Genomic DNA, 23,288 nt, shown 5'->3' with positions numbered 1-23,288 from the left:
TCAAATTCCGCCGAGGTCGACTTTGCCTTTCATCCTTTCTGGGTCGATAAATTAAGTACCAGTTACGCACTGGTGTTAATGTAATCAACTTAATCCGTTTGTCTATCTTTGTTTGTTCCTTCTATGTTTATCCCCTTGTGGGCAATAAAAAAATAAGAAACTCTAGACTTGATTATTATATAAACAACTTGAACTTGGGAATTATTTTTAGATCATATTCTGGGTGAAGGATTGTTTTTAACAACAGGTCAAACCTGATTGAGATTAAGCAGCGCTACGATACCTTGTGTTATTTTTTTCTTTGGTTGGGGATGGGGATCCCTCTTGACCTCCTATTGAATTATTATTATTGTTACTAAGGCAGCGAGCTGGCAGAATCATTAGCACGCCGAGCAAAATGCTTTGCGGTATTTCGTCTGCCGCCACATTCTGAGTTCAAATTCCGCCGAGGTCGACTTTGTCTTTCATCCTTTCGGGGTCGATTAAATAAGTGCCAGTTACGCACTGGGGTCGTTATAATCTACTTAATCCGTTAGTCTGTCCTTGTTTGTCCTCTGTGTGCTTAGCCCCTTGTGGGTAGTAAAAAAATATATATTGTGTATTATTGATTGATTTTGTTGTTCTTTGTGCTGCGTTTGCAGCGGTTTTTGAGTGTTGTGCCGTCTGTCGGTAGTAATGAGAGATGGCAGGTGGAACTTGTGTATATTAGGACCTAAGCGAAACTGAGTTGTCCTCTTCGAAGGAAGAACTGGTTAAGGCAGTAAAGATGTTGGACGCATGTCTGGAAAAAAAAAGTTTGGCAGAGGCAACCGAGATGAGAAGGAAGAAGATAAACCTGGCAAATATGGAAAGAGAGTAGAATGACTGTAAAGGTAGGGAACGACGTGAGGTTGTCCCCACCGCAGAAAAGGATGGAGGAAATCCAAAAGAAGATGGTAACGTACAAAGTTTCCTCAGTTGAGAAAAAGGGAGTCGACCACATGGAGGAGAAAGAGATAGACAAGGCGCTGATGACAGTCTGGCCAGATATTACCTACCTTGCCAAAAGAAGCAAGTTCTGGACGATTATCTTTCATTATAAAACAGAGGAAAGAGTGACCGCCCACGCTGCCAAAGTGTTAAAAACAGTAAAGGTGGTCCTCTTGCCGTTTTATATGGGCAAGAGGATATGCCAAAATCAAAGTGGAAGGGATTCCCCCTGAAATCAATGCGGCTTGGGTGGTGGCGGCTCTCTTTATTGAAAGAGAAAAAGAGGTGAAGGTAATTCAAGCGGAAGTGATGGAAGGAGCAACATGGAAGGGACAAATCATCGAAATTACCGTCCAAGCTGAGGTGGAAGTCCTCGAAGTGCTTCCCGAGAACCTGTAGATTGGGGATTTGATCCTGAAAGTGTGGGTGGAGGGCAGGATTCCTCGTTGTTTTAAATCTGGCCAGAAAGTCCACATAAGAGTGAACTGCCCTCCACCACCCAAAATGGTAGAATCCACCACCACAGGAGAGGATAAAGGAGTAGAAAGAGAAACTCCAGTATTAGAAGATAGGGAATGGGAAATAGCCGGGAAAAGGAAAAAAAGAAAAAGAAAGGAAGTAAGTACTTGTGAACCCAGTGCCCTCCCTCTCCCTTTTCACCACACCCTCCCCCTGCAGACACCAAACCTACCCATTCCCCTCCAACAACAAAACAGAAAAGAAATACAAACACACATGATGTAGATAAGGGGTCGAGTGGGCATTCCGCCTCATTATATCATCTTTTTCATGATTCATTCGTTTCTTTTAATTTTGCTTCTTTCTTTATGCCTCCTTTTTATAATTTTAGTTCCCCGATATTGTGCACGTACTTTCTATGTTGGTCCCTGGTGGGCAATAAAGAAATGGGTATTTTGTCCACCGAGGTCGACTTTGCCTTTCATCTTTTCGGGGTCGATACATTAAGTACCAGTTACGCACTGGTATCGATGTAATCGACCTAATCCCTTTGTCTATCCTTGTTTGTCCACTCTATGTTTAGCTCCTTGTGGGCAATAAAGAAATAAGAATCGTTAGCACACCGGGAAAAATGCTTTATGGCATTTCATCCGTCACTACGTTCTTGAGCTCGAATTCCGCCGAAGACCACTTTGCCTTTCATCTTTCGGGGTTGATAAAACAGTTGACCAATGGGGTCAATGTAATCGACTTACCTACTTCCCCGAAATTTCTGAATTTGTGTCAAATACCTGAAACCAATATAAACATCGAATTATCATTTCAAACAAAATACTATGTTTATATAAGGTTTGTTGTTATTTTGAAGATAATGCACGTATTGTAGAACAATAGATAAGCCCCCTGCGAGTTTACATAACAGATAAACTCCCTGCAAGGTCATAACGTTGACCCTTGTCCGATATGTCTAGGCCATTTCATTCATATTGTTATCTGTTAAAATGAGGGCGGCGTATTGGCTAAATCTATTGAATGCCATACAAATTATCATGTAGAATTAAGACTGCGACTCCTTACGTTCTGGGTTCCAATGCCACCGAAGCTGACGTTGCAATTTTGATCATCCCTAAGCTTATGGAATAATTATGGATAACGTAATTCTAAAACTTCTAAGAGATTTTATTACCTGCAATGATCCAGATTACCTACAGTCTTTCAGTATTCTTTGTTTCTTGTAAGTACCAGAGAAAGGCGGTAGGATCCAGTTCGAAGGAGATTTACCTGTTATTTCTAGCAATACTGCTGCGCACAGAGAAGGCCTTTTTTTCGGTGGTTAATCAATTCAGTTCTGTTGTCGATGTTGTGGTTAGTGTTTAACATTGAGGCGGTGAGCTGGTATGATTGTTAGCACGCCAAAAAAAATGCTCAGTGGCATTTCGTTCATTTTTACGATCTGAGTTCAAACTCCACCGAGGTCGTCTTTGACTTTCTTCCCTTTCAGGGTTGATAAAATAGGTAGCTGTTGAGGAATTGAGTCCCTATAATCGTCTTACCCACTCCACTAAATTTCTGGCCTTGTGCCAACATTTGAAACTGACTTTAGTGCTTAGTACGTGATCGGTCCTTGTTGATCAGAGATATTCCAATATATGACCTGCTAGATATTTTTTCTCATATAGTGGTGGGAGGGAGGTATCTAGAACCATGAAGGTACATATCCTGGGGTCGAATAATCCGCTGATCCCTCTCCCAAAACCGAGGCTTGCACCAGAGTTGGAAATCTATTATGTAGTGCGTGTGTGCCATTGTGTTCGTATACCTGTTTCTTTACTACCCACAAGGAGCTAAACACAGAGGGGATAAACGAGGACAGACAAATGAATTAAGTCAAATACATCGATCCCAGTGCCTAATGGGCACTTATTTAATCGACCACGAAAGGATGAAAGGCAAAGTCGACCTCGGCCGAATTTGAACTCAGAACGTAGCGGTAGACGAAATACCTATTTCTTTACTACCCACAAGGGGGCTAAACACAGAGAGGACAAAAAAGGGAAGGACAAACGGATTAGGTCGATTATATCGACCCCAGTGCGTAACTGGTACTTATTTAATCGACCCCGAAAGAATGAAAGGCAAAGTCAACCTCGGCGGAATTTGAACTCAAAACGTAGTGGCAGACGAAATACCACAAAGCATTTCTGCCAGCTCGCCGCCTTTTGTGTTCGTCTCCCTATCACTTGGCAACTGGTGTTGTTTTCTTTCTACCCTGTAACCAGGCCGTTCCATTCAACATGACAGACAGAATAAACACCAGGCTTTAAGCAATGTACTGTTGGCGATTTTATCCAGAAGAACCATCAATGCGGTGCTCCAGCACGGCTACGATCCAATGACTGAAACATAAAAGTGTAAAACTAACTTTTGTCCTATATCTTTTTATTTAAAAAAATAATTTCCTTTTATAGACGCATTTTTATCTGCCTTCTTTATTCTTATTTTTTATTATTCTAATTGCCTTTAATTCCAGCAATTGAATCAGTCCACTGCGCATTATTCTACTTATTTTCTGGACCTTAGAGAAATAGAACGACAACATTACCGTTTGTGAGATATAAAGTCGGAATCGAAATAGACTTAATTAAACTTAATTAAATAACGTAATACAGTCTTTCAATCCTCTTCTGTAGTTTCTATACAACTTCAATCGTAATCCTATTATAAATAGTAAAAAGAAAAGCGAAGAAAACTAATATCTATATGAGCAGTTGCATTATTTTCTTGTTTAGCAATTCTAAATTTACAGCAGTAACTTCTCGAAACTACTTATCTTCTGTAATGAGCAAAGAAAGAACGCAAAGTCATTTCCAAAGTTTCCTTCATTTATTTATTTCTGTATTTATGTGTTTCGTTATTTGAATTAAATATTTGCTGGTATTATATGAGATATTGAAAAACGGTGAGCCGGCAGAATTTTTGCAACGCCAGGCGAAGTGCTTAGCGCTATTTCGTCTGTGTTTACGTTCTGAGTTCAAATTCCGCCAAGGTCGACTTTGCCTTTCATCCTTTCGGGGTCGATAAGTTAAGCACCAGTTACGCCCTGGGGTCGATGTAATCGACTTAATACCTTTGTCTGTCCATGTTTGTCCCCTCTATGTTTAGCCCCATGTGGGCAATAAAGAAATAAAAATTGTTGGAACGCCGGGCGAAATGCTTAGCAGTATTTCGTCTGTGTTTACATTCTGTGTTCAAATTCCGTCGAGGTTGACTTTACCTTTCATCCTTTCGGGGTCGATAAATTAAGTACCAGTTGCGTACTGCGGTCGATCTAATCGACTGGCCCCTTCCCCACAAATTTCGGGACTTGTGCCTAGAAAAGAAAAGAAAAGAAAAGCGGTGAGCTGGCAGAATTGTTGCCACACCGGACAAATTACCTAACAGCATTCTGTTCTGAATTCAAATTCTACCGAGGTTGACATACAGTTTCATCCCTTTAGGGTCGATAAAATAAGCACCAGTTGAACACTGAGGTCAATGTAATCGGCTTATATCTTCTCTCGAAATTGCTGGCCTTGTGCAAAAATTTGAAACTATTGTATGCAACGTTAGAAGGCGGTTAGCGGGCAGAATCGCAAGTACGCCGAGAAAATTATTTAGCAGTATTCCTTCCATCGTGGAGGCATATGGCCTAGTGGTTAGAGCAGCGGACTCGCGGTCGAGGGCTCGCAGGTTCGAATCTCAGACCGGGTGGTGTGTGTGTTTATGAACGAAACACCTAAGTTCCACGCGACTCCAGCAGAAGGTAATGGTGAACTTCTGCTAACTCTTTCGCCACAACTTTCTCTCACTCTTTCCACTTGCACCTTGCAGCTCACCTGCGACGGACCGGCGTCCCGTCCCGGTGGGGAACCTATACGCCAAGGAAATCGGGAAACCGGCCCTGATGAGCCAGGCGTGACTCGAGCAGGAACAAACAACAACAATTCCTTCCATCACTACGTTATGAGTTCAAATTCCGCTGATGTCAACTTTGAGTTTCATCCTTTCAGAATCAATAAAAATAAGTACCAGTTGAATGCGGGGTTCGACGTAATCGACTTGCTATTTCCCCGAAATTTGCTGGCCTTGTGTCAATATTTGAAAATAGTAGGTTCGACGTTAGAAGGTAGTGAGCTGGGAGAAACGTTAGCACGCTGGATAAAGTGCTTAACAGCATTTCGTCCTGTGTTAAAATTGAACCAAGGTCGACTTTGCCTTTCATTGTTTCGGTGTCGATAAATATAGTACCAGCTGAATACTAGTGTCGATATAATCGACCAGACCCCACACCCCTCAAAATTTGTGCCTTTAGCAGAAAGGAATACATGCGACTTTGAAAGATGGAAGACTTTGAAGCTTTGACGAGCTGAAAAAATTGTTAGCGCGTCGAGAAAAAGATGCATACGCCATTTCTTCCGTTTTTACGTTCTGAGTTCCAATGCTGCTGAGTTCGACTTAATTTTTCGTCCTTTCTGCGTCAATTTAGACAGTACCAATTGTGCACTGCTGTTGATGTAATTGACAAACACCACTCATAAATATGGTGGCTTTGTGCCAAAATTTGAAATAGCTGTATGCGACGCTGCTTTGGGTATTTAAAATATTCGAAACCATTTAGATGGATAGGTTTTCAATCTGCTGGTCAAAATATAAATGAACTAAATTGAATGATAAGAAAATGCAGAATCCTCTACATGACCGTTACGTCTGCTAGAAATAGCAACTAAATTCCCTTCAAACAAGACCCAGCAATCTTAAACAGAAGGAGCAAATATTAAACGACATAGGTCTACATGTAATATTTCAGACACAAATGAGGTAAGTCACGCCTGGAAAGTCTTTAATCATTGGTCTATTTGATCAGGGATGGCTTGATGCTAAATAGCAACACAAGCATGCCCAACAGTTTGCTTATAACACGCAATAGGTATTAAAGTTGCACAGTCATATTGCATTCAGAATCAGCCAGGAGGTTGGTATAACAAACACTGAACAACCTGTGAGATCTGAATGCATGGAAAGATATATATATATATACTGTTTCCTTGAACAGTACTAATCTCGTTCCCCGGTTATCGATTTTATAACAAAAACGCAAACACGTCTGATCATGGATTTTAAATCCGAAAGCGTTCGCAATAAATTTCACCAAGCACGAATTTATCATCATAAATGTCTCGTTACTTCTTGGCTAATATGTGTGTGCGTATACACACACACACACACACACACACACACACACACACACACACACACACACACCCATATGCATGGCTGTTTGGTAAATAGCTTGCTTACCAACCACATGATTCCAGGTTCAGTCCCACAGCGTGACACCTTGGTTAAGTGTCTTCTACTTAGGCTGATCAAAGCCTTGTGAGTGGATTTGGTAGATGGAAACTGAAAGAAGCCCGTCGTGTATATATATATATATATATATATATATATATTACTGTAAGTAGTAATAATATATAGCAAATTATATATAGCTTTGAACATTTAACATCATCATCATCATCATCATCTTCATTTAACATCCGCTCTCCATGTCGGCATGGGTTAGATGGCTTGACTGGGGATGATGAGCCAGAGCTGCACTAGGCTCCAGTCCGATTTGGCATGGTTTCTACAGCTGGATGCCATTCCTAACGCCAGCCACTCCAGGAGTATAATATAAAAATTCTAACATTCAGACTTATATTCCAAACTTATAGCCACAACTTTACATTCGTCATTTTTGGTGTCAAACAACCACCGTCTCTAAACAAACAATTCTCAACATTTTCTGGCAGTTTGAACAACAGCTGCAGGAAAGCCGCATTCCATGAGATTTCAGGACAACATTCAGTGTGTACAGACGAGCATTAAAGAAGAAACTCCCCACCCTACCCCAACATCAACATGAAGGTGGCCCCAGCAGCTGAGCATATCACAAAGCTCACCACAGATGATCCAAAGAATGCTGAATTTATTCCCATATATAGTGCTATAACTGAAGCCAGCACATTAATGTGTACAATTAATGCATGCTGCCCAGATCCTATAATTCGTAAAGCGAGAACGTGATTTTATCCACAGCCTCATTATCGGTGATAAGGCTCACTTTCATATACAAAGGATAAGTCCTGGGTCGATTTGTTCGACTAAACGCGGTGCTCCAGCATGGCCGCACTCAATTGATTGAAACAAATAAAAGACTAAAAGAATATATATATATACACACACACATATACATATATATATATATATATATATATATATATATATATATCTGTATATGTATATATACACAACCCCCCCACACACATATATAAACATATATATACATATATATACATGCCGATAAATACAGGCATATGTATATGTATCTTTATATATATATATATACTTTTATTCTTCTACATGTTTCATGTTGGGGCATCACCTTAAAGGGTTTTAGTCGAACAACTCGACCCCAGGATTTATCTTTTAAGCCTACTAGTTATTCTTTAGGCCTCTTTTGCCGAACCCCTAAGTTACGGAGATGTAAACACACCCTCACCGGTTTTCAAACGGTGATGTGAGGTAAACTCAAAAATTTATACGTACACATCCCCACACATATGTATATTTATATTTATATATATGTATATATATATATAGGTGGGGAGAATTCACAAAAAAAAACAAAAGGCGAAGACAGGTGGTGTAGACAACAAACAGATGCATTAGTTTAACGCTCGGGAAGTGAAAAAGTCTTTAAAATTTCGAGCCTACGCTCTTCCACAGAAAGGAACACAGAAAGAAACAGGGAGAGAAACTAAAGAATGACGGGATTGTTTCAGTTTCTGACTACTAATTCCATACGGCTTTGCTCGGAACCCGGAACCATGTGGTTGTGAAGCAAGCTCCCTACCACACACCCACGCCTACACCTATCTTCGTTATACTAAATGATAATACATTTCTGAACAAATTGATTTGATTTATAGATTAATAACATTAACAATAAATAAATTAATAAATAAATAATTTTATATAATGCCATATTGCGATCAAAACCATTTATTTCCAAGTACGTATTTCCGGCTTTTTTTTTTATATAGCTACTTTATCTATAAAGACGAAGAGAGGTGGTGTAGACAACAAAAGACGAAGAGAGGTGGTGTAGACAACAAACAGATGTATTAGTATAACACTCGGGAAGTAAAAAAAAGTCTTCGATTTACAAAGATATATTTTTTTCTTTGGTAGACGAAGTAATTTGGTATTTAGTCTTGGCATAGTGTTCGTGCAGATATGAATAAATAGATTACAACTATTATTATATATAGTCATATATTTTTAAATAATCGTAAATACATGTATTAATGGCGATAGAGCTGATATACATATAGGAATGCTCTAATTTCGTTACATGTGAAAGACTTAGTAAATTTAAATATATATTTTTTATTCATAGTTTATTGTCTCTTTATCTGAGAAATATTATAGATTATAATTATCGTAAATCTGTTTCTTGTTTGTTTTAATTTACAGAGTTCTCCCTTCGATGAACTACATAAATAAAGACCATTATTTGTTAGTTATCTTTATGTCAGTAACAATAGATAAATGAGAGGGGTTAATGTATATTATCATTATATGTGATTTATATATTTTCTTTGAGTAATAATGAATGAATAATATTACATATAAGTAGATAGTTATTCGATATACTAGAAATACGTTCTTTCGAACATGTTTAGGCATAATAATAGAAGAAATATGGATTTACACGATTAATCCGTCCATAAAACTAAGTAAAACTCTGATACCTTATTTATATATTTATATAATGCTGAGTGAGAGAGCATTGCATGCCATCAAAGTGATACTGGGGTAAAATATACGAAGCCCAGTATACCCATCATGATTACTCGTCTGATAAGAGTACACCAGGCACATGCATCACAACCATATGTACGTGACATGATGATCTCATATCAAGATTAACAGGTGGGGCCCAATCAGAATTTTCTTCAGGTGAGTAGCCCATCCCACTCTAAAGGTCCCCGAATAAGGATTGTTTAAGGATGTTAAACGAAACACCCATGTTTCCGAGGGTGAATTATCCAAACCCAAAATACTTCCTCTCAACACATGGCTATGATCTACCCAACAACTTCTGCTCGTGATCAGAGATGCACATATCATCAGCCACTAAGGGACATGCTTAACTGGTTACAGTCAAACAACTGACAAGCAAATCTGTGGTATTGAGCAGAATATTTTCTGTAGCCCATCTTTTATACCAAAACAAAACAATGCACATGATAACACTTCCAATCAGTTAAGATCAGAAGCCACGTGAACCACTGCCTGGTACTGCATATCATCATCATCATCATCATCATCATCATCATCATCATCATCATCATCATCATTATCATTATCATTATCATCATTATCATTATCATTATCATCATTATCATTATCATCATTATCATTATCATTATCATCATTATCATTATCATCATCATCATCATCATTATCATTATCATCATTATTATTATTATAATATCATCAAAATGGCTAATGATTTAAGTTTAAATATATTTAGATTAATATTATTGGAGATATATATAAAAACGTTGTTTTTTCTTTTGGCCGTTATAAATATTCGTTACTTAATTACTTTATCCACTTGAATTTTGTTGCTAAATTGTTGTATTTGAAATGTTAACTCTCTTGCTCCTAAACATTGGTATTTTGAATCAGTATTATGCAGTCTGGAAGTCCTTTTACTTGGAAGTTCGTCTGTCTTTTTGAACGAAGGCCGCCATACATATATACAGGGGTTGGACAAAATAATGGAAACGCCTTAAATTTTCAAACAAATTTATTTTAGTATGGAGTAGGACCGCCTTTGGTAATAATTGCAGCTTGTATTCTACGAGGTATTGGTTCGTACAAAGTTTGAATTGTTTCCAAAGGAAATTTGGTCCATTCTTCAGCTAAAACAATCTTCAGTTCTTCTAGTGATGTTGGTGGAGGATATCGACTCTTTACTGTTTTTTCTAAAATGCACCATAAATGTTCAATAATATTGAGATCTGGGGGCTGTGGTGGCCAGATAAGATGTTCAACTTCACTTGAATGTTCCTCGTACCATTCAGTAACAACTTTAGCTATGTGAATTGATGCATTATCATCTTGAAAGATTGTGTTTCCCTCGGGAAACAGTTCCGCAACCATACAATGAATTTCATCAGATAAAGTGCTTAGATATTCTTGACTATTAATTCTGCCATAAAAGGAAACCATTGGACCGGCAGATTTCCTAGATATAGCCCCGACCTCAGACCATCACATACCCTCCTCCATGTTTAGCAGCTCGAAGAAGGCAGTCTGAACCAAATATTTCTTTTGGCTGTCTCCACACGTATACTCGGCCGGTGATCGGAAATAAGGTAAAGGACTAGTCGTCCGAGAAAATAACTTTTTTCCTCTGCTCTAGTGACCAATTCTTTAGGTTTTTACTCCACTCTAAACACCTTCCAACGTTTGATTTTGAAAGTGGTGGTTTTCTGATTGCAGCCCTCCCGTGAAATCCGGATTTGTGTAGCTGCCGACTAACAGTTTTTGTGGAAACTGGGTTCTCGAGGTGATCATTAAGCTCTGCAGTAATTTGGGTAGCTGTATTTTTGTGATCCTTTCTAACAATTGGCGTAAGAGTCCGACGGTTCCTGTCTGAAAGTTTTGGTTTTCTTTCGGAGTTTTGTTTTGGCGAGGAGGTTTTTCCCTCTTTCTCAAAGACTGTCATTACTTTTGAGAAGTGCTTCTTGATACACCAAACATTTCTGCTATTTTCGTTACGCTAGCACTTGCCGTACGATTACCAACAATTTGACCACAATAGATCTGTCATTTTTACGAATTTTAATTACCTTTTGTTGATGATATCTGAAAAGAAACAGCAATTTTAGCAAAACCTATTAAGCAAAACTAATAATAAATCAAAAAAAATTTAAATAAACAAGCTTTTCATGTTTTATAGATATTTCAGAACTATGATGCTAAGATGCTAGATGTTTCTATCATTTTGTCCAACCCGTGTATATATATATTATATATATATATATATATATATATATATATATATATATATAACCCGTGTATATATATATATATATTATATAAACAGCAGTTAGAAAAGTTTCACCAAAGAGAAGAATTACAGATGTCTCTCAATATGACTAGGTCGTTAGGAGACATCTACATATACTTGCGCAAGGGTGGCTGTGTGGTAAGTAGATTGCTTACTAACCACATGGTTCTGGGTTCAGTCTCACTGCGTGAAACCTTAGGCAAGTGTCTGATACTATAGCCTCGGGCCGACCAAAGCCTTTTAAGTGGATATGGTAGACGGAAACTGAAAGAAGCCCGTCGTGTATATATATATATATATATATATATATATGTATATGTTTGTGTGTCTGTGCTTGACAACCGATGCTGCTGTGTTTACGTCCCCGTAACTTAGCGTTTTGGTAAAGGAGCCCTATAGAATAAGTAATAGGCTTACAAAGAATAAGTCCTGAGGTTGATTTGTTCGACTAAAGGCGGTGCTCCAGCATTGCTTCAGTCAAATGACTGAAACAAGTAAAAGAGTAAAAGAATATATATATATATATATATAGATAGATAGATAGATAGATAGATAGATAGATAGATAGATAGATAGATAGATAGATAGATAGATAGATAGATACATATATATATAAAGTGATGGTTTGTTGCCAACTTATTGTGGAAGTCCCGCTGAAGGGAAGAATGCTATTGGTATTTAGCCACAGAACACATCGTTTCCAGTTGGCTATGTGACACAAGCGTAGTGTGTCCTTATGTCTCCAAACAGGGGAAATAAGCATCTCCACACAGCAAAGCCAGCATCAGAAACTAGTTTCAGAGTCATTCCTCTTTATCAGTCTGGAGTAGAGAGACAGAGATAAAGATAAATATGGCCGGTCTATGGGATTATACTGAGTATCACATACATAAAGCGCTTAGCTTTACAGTGTTTCTTCAGACCCTAAAACCTGTTGGCCTATATAGATAGATAGATAGATAGATAGATAGATAGATAGATAGATAGATAGATAGATAGATAGATAGATATATAGATAGATAGATAGACAGATAGATAGGCACTGGTCTATATGAAGTTGCTTGTTAATCTCTGATTGGAAAGGGTTAATGCTGGAAGAGCATATGTGTAGCTCCTTGCTATTATTCCGGAACGAGTCTGGGGTGGTTGTCGAAACATTTCTAATACCATTGATTATAATCTCATGGATTATATGTGTGGGGCACATTTGTGAAAGACACCAACCCCAACCGCTTTGCCTGCAACACTAAGGCCGATCTGGTGACTATGATCAAAGAAATATTCATCGATTTTTCCGGGAACACAGGGAGAAACGCATGCAACAAATTCCAGAGTCCGTGGTCTTGAGTCCGTGGTAGAAGCTGCTGACACCCACCTTTGGAATTTTTTCAATATTTTTATATTTGGATGGAATATAGTATGTTTATATATGTGCGTGTGTATGTGTGTGTGTGTGTGTGTGTGTGTGTGTGTGTGTGTGTGTGTGTGTGTTTATACACACACACACTATCATCATATTAGATAGCAATAACAAGAAACAAACTAAATATATAAGGTGTCGCATAATGATGGGAGTCTTTGCCATGACTATGTACACTTATATAAATATGCTTCGTCCAGTTCTGTTTACTTGTGTCGACAATGAAGTCCGTCATTTGGGATATGATGTGTTATAATGTGCATTATAACAGAACGGTGCAGGGCAGCGAACTGACAGAAACGTTAGCGCGCTGGGCAAAATGCTTAGCGGTATTTCGTTCGTCTCTTTGTTCTGAATTCATACTCCGCTGAGGTGGGCTTTGCTTTTCAATGTTTCGGAACGATAAAATATGTAGCTGTCAAGTACTAGAGACGATGTAATCGACTAGCCCTCACTCTTCAAAAACTGCTGGCCTTGTGCCAGATTCTGAAATTATTTTAACAAACCACTGTCAGGCCGCGAGCTGGCAAACATTCTAGCGTGCAGGGAAAAATGCTTACCGGCATTTTTCTTCCAGTGTGTTACTCTTTCAGTTCAAACCCTGCTGAAGAGAGCTTTGCTTTTCATGCTTTTAGAGTCGATAAAATTAAGTAACAGTCAAGTACAGCAAAATTTGAAACAATTTCAATAAAACAAAGAAACATGGAGATGATTTTTTTATTGTTTTATTAGAAAAAATAGAACATTTAACGTATAAATAATGTACAGAAACATTTTTATATATATTTCACAAATTATAGTTTTATAGTCAGTGAAAGAAATGTAGACAATTTACGAAGACAAGTTTACAATGGTTGTTAACGATGCAATGTAATTCATAAATATAAGAAAGTAAACACAGCTGTGTATACATTAAAAAAGAAATAGCTGTGAAGCAGTTTGTGATTGTTGATTTGTTGAGGAGGAAGACATTTTGAGCGGTTTTAATGAGGATTAGGGTTATATTTTGTTGCGATTAAAAAAGTAAAACTGGTCATTTTTAATATAATTCTGTTCTCACATTGCTGGAAATGACTACAATAATGTTGTGGGAATGCTTGCAAGTACTCTCTCTCTCTCTTTCTCTCTCACACACACATACACACACATGCATGCACACACAGCCGTAGCTGTTTCTCACTAGAAAAATAAATGTTATGACGAACGTGAGTTGTCGTCCATGCAGCAACTGGCCATAAGACGGTGGGGATCCCAGGCAAACACTCGCCTTTCATGTTACCACTTAGCATGAGTTCTTTCTCCTTAGTCATTCTCCCTACAGAAAGCCTATATCACAGAGCAATATACCAATATGAAGTCATACAGCTTCATATTGGTATGTTGTAATTAAAGATTTGTCTTAGATCACTACGAAGATCTTTGTTAATTAGTATCCAGGATATTGCAGCACGTTTTTTACGATCTCTATATCTTGTAAAAGAGTACTGGCAGTGTTAAATGAAGGTAGTTAGTTTCAACAGGGAATCGAATCTTATCTCCGAGCCAAGAGCATCAATTTATTAATTGCTTAATATTGTTTGCAGAAATGTTTCATTGTAAGTTATTGATTAGAGTGAAGGAAACTGAGAGTGCAATTGTTAAATTTTAGCAAGATTTAGTAAATTTTGGCTCTTTCACCATGAAACGCGTTTGTTATCCAAAGCAGAGTTTTAAAGACTATCAAAATTTTCACAACCCGTACAACGAAATCGAAACGAGGCATTAAAGTACATCATTAGTGTTTTTCTTTTCTACTCTATGACGAAAAGATTTGATAATATTAATTACTTATCGATCTCCTAAAATGGCTTCATTTCGATTTAGTTTCGTGCTTGAAAATAATATATGCATAGTTTTGATAGTAAAATTACAAGTTGAGGTTGACGGAATATTGTTTAAGTTTTCGACATTTCGGACATAAACTAAAACACCCTCAGAGGCGCCTCACACGAGACATAACCATCTCTCTCAAAACAGGATCACAGAACTTTTTGTCTTAAAATGCATTCATACTATTTTTGAATGATTTATAACAGAAATACCTCCACATATCTAAATATATATATATGTGTGTATATACCTAAACACACGCATACACACACACATATATATAGTAACAAAATGATAGAAATCAATGTATGATCTTCGACCTTACAGTCTTTCATTGTTATTATTATTATTATTATTATTACTTTCTAATTCTGACTTCTACAGAAAATACTGCTATTTCGCAGTTTTCGACAGACAATTTTTTTTAAAGAATTCATTAGTTGAATTGGTTTCCTTAATCTTTGGTTATTTACATCTCTGTCCAGTTTTAAAACAAAGTTGCCCATTGTTACTTAATGCTTAATCCTCCAATAAATTTTCTGTCTCTTTGATTTGTTCAATGTTGCTTTCAAACTTTCTTGGGGGATGTCATTCATCTTCCACTGGAAATTGCTCTGTTTAAATGAAAGTTGGAAGGATGAGGAAGCCGGAAAGGATTTTTTGATCTGTTTTTAGGTGCTGAAAAATATAACAAAATAAAAAAAAATTTTAAAATAAATTTTATATGAATAGATATGACTACTCAAGCATAAAATAATATTGGTTTCAAATGTTGGCACAAGGTCAGCAATTTTGGGTAAGGGGATAAGTCGATTACATTGACCCTAGCACTTAACTTGTACTTATTTTATAAACCCCGAAAGAATGAAAACCAAAATCAACCTCGGCGGAATTTCAAGCATAAAATTATATTACATACATATGAAAGGCGGCGAACTGGCAGGATCGTTAGCACGCCGGGCAAAACCCTTAGCGGCATTTCGACCGCCGTTACGTTGTGAGTTCAAATTCTGCCAGCGTCGACTTTGCCTTTCATCATTTCGAGGTCGATAAAATAAGTACCAGTACAGCACTGGGTCGATGAAATCGACTTACCCCGTCCCCCTGAATGGCTGGCCTTGTGCAAATATTATATACATATCACTACCCAAGCATAAATTAATAAAATATAAACATAAATATTCAAACTGTTAACTTTGTTTACGTAAACCGGCACTCTATAATCCGGATAAAAAGATTTTCTGAAACAGAACTGTACTATGATTCACGCTAACTCTTGAATTCAAACAGATGAGAACCGTACTGTTCATATTTTTATAAAATCGTTCTTCTTCAGGAACCGCTATGTGTTATTTTAAATGAATCTTGTGTTATTTAAAACTAATCTGTTTGTTGTCTACACCACCTGTCTTCGTCTTTTGTTTTTTCTGTGAATTCTCCCCATATATATATATATATATATATATATATATAGTTAATCCAAACATGAAAACACAAAGAGAAAACACAACAACGCGAGGACGTGGAACAAGTATAGTGTTATTGGACGCTCAGGAAAGGAAAGAAAGAAGGAGGATTTAACGTTTCGAGAGGAGCTCTTCGTCAGAAACATAGGTAAAGGAAAGACCCAAGGAAGGGAAGACGGAAGAAAAAACATCGCCAACGATACACACGCGGTCACTATATATACATATATATATATATATATATATATATATATATATATATATATATATACACGACGGGCTTCTTTCACTTTCCGTCTACCAAATCTACTCACAATGCTTTGGTCGGTCCGAGTATATAGTAGAAGGCACTTGCTGAAGGTGCCACGAAGTGAGACTGAACTCGGAACCATGTGGTTGAGAAGCAAACTTCTTACTACACAGTCACGCCTGTGCCTAGATTTCGATAAATAAAACAGTCAATTACCCGTCAGTTGCTGGCATTCTATTATTCTGTACTTCCTCAGCTTTACTTCCTATTGAAAGAACAATTCAGGACCCTTATCTACGGTCATTTTTCCATGGAGTCTAATCAATTTCATGACATTAAAACGGGGTTATGCATTGGCATGCGCGAGCTTTGTGCTACTTTTTGATTTTAGTTTCATGTGACAAGATAATGAAAGAAGGACCAACTCGAGCATATTCTCGTACCTTGAAACTTAAAATGTCAGCTGTAGCCAGCGATTCTCACGTAACTTGAACCGCTTTGTACTTGTTTGGAGTTTATCTATCTTTCTCTGACAATTGTTACTAATTTTTGCCCGATTTATCTCTATTTGGTTTCACGCTGACAGCACATTGACCTCAATTTGTTCTATTTTAGTGTGTTTTGAGTAGATTTCTAATCCCTGATACAACGTAGTACGATAAAAACTGAATATAACTGAGGTTAAGAGATAGGAAAAAGCAAACGAATCATGATAATGGAAATAGATAACACTTCGTAACAAATGTTGTAAAGAAATGTTTGTTTAACATGATTTTTTTTCAGTGTCAAATACTAAATTTAGGGCGCTCTTTCGACAAATGTACCATCGCAGAGTTAGACTTAATAATGTTGTGAATGGCTCTTTCACTTACATATCTTAAGTGATTTATTTGATATATCCAAAATATTTTCCACGGTTGTATATTTTAACCCATTAACTACCAAATTATTTTATTCGTATTTTTTTGGCTTTGCCAGGTGTCTTAGGTGTTCAAATAATATATAATTAAAATTTTCTTCATATGTGAATTATTTTAGAAACTGTTTATCCTTTTCTATATTTACCCTTTTCTATTCAATTGCAATAACAAGCATTTTAGTTTTTTTTAACTATGGTATCAAATGTGAATGTGTATGAAATACCAGTGAATGATATAGATGGAAAATGCAGAAAAAAAAATCGTTTTCAAAATATTCAATATTTTTGTAGTTCAAAAATTGCGATTTATGACATAAAATGCCCTCTAGTATTAGCCATAACTAACAATGACAAACTTTAACTACTAAATATTGTTAAACACACTTCTGCAAATGCAGTGTGCATAAGTAATTCCCTTTAAATGCAACGAACAACCGGCAGTAAGACTGTTTTTAGCATATCCCCAAATAGGGCTCATAGCAGGCAATAGGTTCAATAGAGAAGATGACAATCTGTACGATATTGTGATCGAAGACTTTATTTTGGAACTAAGCTAATATAACAAAGACTTGTGAAAAAGTCAAATTCTTGGTACTCTGAAGTATCTATTGGTGACTAAGGCAAGCCTTGACTCCTCTTTCGAAATGCTTAGGGTATACTGGACGGTGTCGGTATACCCTGGAACCGAAGTTCCCAACCGGAGTCTATATGACCCTTTTAAAACATTGAATAGCCATAAGGGGTCCATCTGAGTAAAACAGGAATCAAAGGGGTCCATAAGCAAAACATGATAAAAAAGTCCACTACCCCAGATGGATGGTTATGAAACGTGAGACAGGTTATATTCTTTGTCCTCAGAATATCGAAAAAGCCGTTGTCTGCTATTTCCGCATAACATATTACAAAGAGTAGGAAGGTTAATGCAATAATAAATATTGTTATAACTCATCCCCGCGATAAGAATCATACTTGGGAACGTTAAATATTGCAAAGCAGTCTTTTGCGAAGTCTGCTAAAGTTTTGTTTACCCTTACTTTCTATAAGATCGAAAATAATTTTGGAGAAGCTTTTCAAAGAAATTTTCTTTATATTTCCAAAGCTAGCTCATGCCGAGGTCAGAAGTGGAATATTTGATGATAAATCTCAAAGTATGTATGTATGTATGTATCTATGGATGGATGGATGGATGGATGGATGGATGGATGGATGGATATTGTGTAATAATAGCAGTCGAAACTCATATCTGATTAATGTCCATTCCTAAACTTAGAAAACTATTTATATTCGAAAGTGTCAATAAAGTAATGACATTCGCAGCTGTGTCAGCTGCTGCGATGTCTGTCAGCCTATTGGTTGAACAATCTACAATTCGTAGACTATTTCCGGCATTATTCTGTATACCGCTACACAAATATTAGCTAGTTAGTACTACTAAATATGAATTTTTATCTTTAGCTAGTAAAAGATATATGTAATACGTGCATCATTGGCTTACAGTGTGGTTTTTAATTCTTTCCTCCGTATAATCTTAAGGGGAAATGGGCCCCACATTGGACCTTGAGCTTCATGTGTTATCAGAAATTATGTTTCAGTTTTTCCACACAAATTGCTTATATCACATATTCGCTGATACATGGGAATATTAACATATTTATAGGTTACACGTCCAAATTCCTAACAGGGGTTATAGGAATAATGTATATCTTCAATCAGTATGAACTTAGAACATCGTCAGAAGTGCTATTTTATAGATATACATAATATTCATTCTAAACTGGGTTTATCGCTCGAAGATAATTTGCTAACATTCACAATTTGCAATATAAGTTCTTTCACTTCACCAAATATTGTTTAGACTTGCTTAAAGCATATTCTCACTATGCTGTGTGAAAAATACTGCAAAACATTTTTTTAAAGATCGACATATATGTAGCAAATAGGAGGAGTTTTTTTCAAGAATTACTGCCCTGAATTTGTATGAAATATTGATGATCAGAGAGTGCCATAGACTACTGTGAGGCTAGGGGTGTAGACACCAATAAGCCTCGGTACAACTAATGTTCAGTTGTCGGCAGTCATGCCATCTGATAAAAAATTATGTGATATTGATTTTATTTAGTGAAAGGAGTCAGAGCAAAACCGGTAATCTTTTACAAGTTCGCCAAGTCAGATGATGGAAAAGAAGCAAGAATCCCTTATTCGTGCTACAAGATGCAACGCATAACGATATCAGGTTATCTGCAAACCCGATTATTTATGCAAGTATCTGCACCAAGGTTCACCGAGGTCAGATGGTGATGTTTAATCTGATGACAAGACGCAGAAAAAAATGCAAAGAAGCTGCTTATGGTGTGAAACAAGCTTTTCAGTCTCACTCCTCATCCCCCCACGTATATCTATATTGCAAATTAATACTGACCCTGTAACTGCATTAAAACACTGAAATAGTTTAGTTCTCTTTTTCTTTCCAATGCTTAACAAAAACTAAGTATAAAATAAGACAAATCAGTTCTATACTTTGAATGCTTTGTCTGTTGCATGTATTCTAAGGATCACTCTGACTTAACCAATACGGATTAATCAAACCACGTAGAGTAGCTAAATCATGACAGTGGTATCAGGCAATTCATGAGCTACACCACTCTGTCATAGTGGATCTCAAGGCTACAAGTTACTATAACATATTTTGAATGCTTATACAAGTAAAGTTATGTTTCATATAATATTCTTATAATATTCTTCAATAACCACGTACATTTTCATTCTAGAAATGATTGTTTCTGATTTAAGCAAAAGGCCATAAAGTTTTAGGGGAGGGAGGTTACTTGCTATTCAAGTTCTGGACAGTCACTTTATTTTATCGGTCCTAGAATGTCTATAAACATTCAAACCAAATAATGATATCTTGAAAGCATTTGATACGTTGGTTTCAGAACAGTAACCTATTCTAGGGAATACGTCTCTTACGCAATATCTTCATCAGTTAATACATTTCAAATATGTACACAAACACGCAGACACACACACATGGATAGATAGAGAAATAGATAGATATATAGATAGATAGATGTAAGTTTTGCAAAATGTTTCAAAAAAGTGGTTTTGGTAGAAGAGAAAAAACAAACAAACAAAATACATACCTGAAATTGCAAGACGTACAAGTGAGAATAGTTTGCCAAATATTGTCCAAAAGAGGAAAATGAGCGTAGCATACATAAAACATATACAGAGGATTAATAAACCGCCAAAACTGACTTGACTCTCGTTTTCTTTCATAAATGCGGTCGTTTGAGACATAACTGATGGTCGTCTCCGATAAAGGCAAGGAGTGGAGAGATCGTTGGAATGTTCTCTAGAACATTTGTTGCTAACACCAAATTCATCGACATCGATGTCTGAGACATTAGTTTGGAACACGTCAGGGCTGAAAGGAAATGAAAGAGAAAAATGAATTCAGGAAAACGTTTTGCAAATCATAGTAGAAACGATAGCTGAAGAAATCTAAGAAAATGGGAGATAAATTTTCGTTTTCACGTGCGTGTGTGTGTGAGATGTATAAGCACACGCGCGCACATGCACAGACACACACACACACAACACACACACACACACACACACACACACACATATATATATATATATATATTATATATATATATATATATATATATATACAACCGGCTAGTTAAGAAATAGCTTCGAGCTCAATCTCATTGCATGACAATTTGCCTTCTGCAACAGTTCTGATTAACCAATACCTTATGAATGAATTTGTTTGAAGGAGACTATATAGATTCCCGGTGTATATGTGCGTGTGTGTGCGCGCACACAAAACTGTATAATGGCGAATTTTTGGTAAAAAAAACCCAGGCTGCAATCCAAATTCAACTTCAAATCTAATGCTAAACACGCAAATCCACTTTTCCTCTTAATGCTTGCAACTTCTCCTAAGCCATCTCTCTTTCATATGTCTTGAGTATGACATGAAAATGCATTCAGGAGTTCTGGCGTCGTGAGGAGCATGAAACTACTCCTTAATTACCATTACTTCCAGCTTCGTTCTGACCCGGAACGGTATTATTTGTCAGGGTCCCATCTATGAGTTAAGTACACTTTTGTAAGGATGGAATGATCTCCTTAGCTGAGGTAAAAGCAATCATTGTCGAAGAAAGAAAACTTCTAAATTAATACCCTTTTGCAACATTCCCTAACCCAGCAGAGAAGGGTATGGCTGATGGAACTAACATGGGGCATATCCTTTCGAGGTCGATGAAATAAGTACCAGTTATGTAGTGGGGTCAATACAATAGACTAGCCCCATTCCCCCTACATTCTATGGAGGCAAAAATCCCATGTTAGTGTGCATTCTGCTGCAGGTGGAGATAGCGGGAAATGAATGTTTTCGTATATATATCAGCATGCATAAGCTCAAACTGATTATCAATTGCATTAATCTCCATAAATATATCTACTGTTCCAGAGGATTCGATAGCTTTGGGGCTTCTCCATCCTTTCCGTATTCGACTACTGATAGAACAAAAGAATAGTTATTGCAAATGATATGCACTTTGGGATTATCTCTTTCAAGTTTTCTTTAGTTAAGTTAATCTATTTCAAAGTTATTCAAAGTTTCTTGTTTTAATCTATTTTAAAAGTTATCAAAGTTTCCTGTTAATCTATTTTAAAGCCTATCTATTATTAGTTCGGTCATGAAACAGGACAGCTGACAAAATAGTTATAGCAGATATAAATGCTAATAATATTTCTTCATTTCCACAGCAATAAAAGTGATTTTTGCGATTTTAGCATAGGAGTTTTCGGTTCCCTTTAACTGAATTACATTAATCAAAATTCATGCATATATCCGTATGATAAGGAGTTTGCAAATCCAGTATCCAAGATACACTTTCAGCTTCATACCTATTAATATTGGAGTAACAGGGTACACATCAGCCCATTTAGGGCGAAGTATAGCTGAACTTGGAATCTGGTTGGGGAGGACGCAAATCCTTAATTCATACATCAAAAATTATCACGATAATATTTGGTTCAACTTGCACCGGCATCTATGTAATTGACATATATCCTCTCCCGAAATTGCTAGCCTTGTTCCAAAATTTGAAACCATTATTATAATGTGGAATTCTTCCCTCAATGGCAACCAAATGACCCGAAACCTTATAAACCAGGGGAAAATCCGAAGCTGGTGCAATGTTCTTAGCTAATCGAGAGCATAGGTCTCTAAGTTTTTCAAAGGCGCTCTTGAACGTGAAGAACAAAGAAAGAATAGAGGAAGAATAAAATGGAAAGGAAAACAAAGGACATATTTGAAATTCGAAAATAGAAAATCTAAAAGAATAAAGATTAAATTGCGACAAAAAGAAAGCAAAAATGTAAAATAAAACATAAAAATTCTTTGAAAATAGAAAAAGGAAAAAAAATGTGCAATCAACTTACAACATGGTGTTGTTTCACAGAATAACCGTTAGAGACAAAAGCGAGTGAATTGTAAACTCAATTGTTTTTCTTTAAAACAAAAGAAAAATGCTCTCTTAACCGAACATATAAATTAGCTTTTGCTGAGATAAGTTAACCGGTTCACTAGCATGAGCTACGTAGGGGAATACGGAGAACAAATGTTCGCTTGCATTCCTCTTTGATAACTGAGCACTTTTATAGATAGACCTGATAAGTATTATAACTATGTACCACTACGACTGCTACTAATGCTACCACCACCACTACCACTACCACCACCACCACTACAA

General features: G+C 36.8%; 1 protein-coding gene and 1 long non-coding RNA gene across 2 annotated transcripts; one reads left to right on the top strand and one right to left on the bottom strand.

The window, feature by feature from the left end:
* On the top strand, positions 1 to 21,846 carry LOC118764886. The gene is made up of 2 exons (XR_005000719.1): positions 1 to 42; positions 21,786 to 21,846. It is a non-coding gene; the product is annotated as an uncharacterized LOC118764886 (long non-coding RNA).
* Positions 14,578 to 23,288, bottom strand: LOC115215857. The gene is made up of 3 exons (XM_029785198.2): positions 22,978 to 23,288; positions 20,661 to 20,944; positions 14,578 to 15,563 (listed from the first exon to the last, which is right to left on the bottom strand). Exons 1-3 carry the CDS (start codon positions 22,980 to 22,982, stop codon positions 15,478 to 15,480), a joined length of 375 nt encoding a protein of 124 aa, XP_029641058.1. The 5' UTR covers positions 22,983 to 23,288; the 3' UTR covers positions 14,578 to 15,477.

Source organism: Octopus sinensis, linkage group LG9, assembly GCF_006345805.1.
Source record: "Octopus sinensis linkage group LG9, ASM634580v1, whole genome shotgun sequence".
Classification (NCBI taxonomy): Eukaryota; Metazoa; Mollusca; class Cephalopoda; order Octopoda; family Octopodidae; genus Octopus; species Octopus sinensis.
The sequence above is the reverse complement of the archived record's forward strand: the minus strand, read 5'-3'. Positions and strand labels throughout refer to the sequence as shown.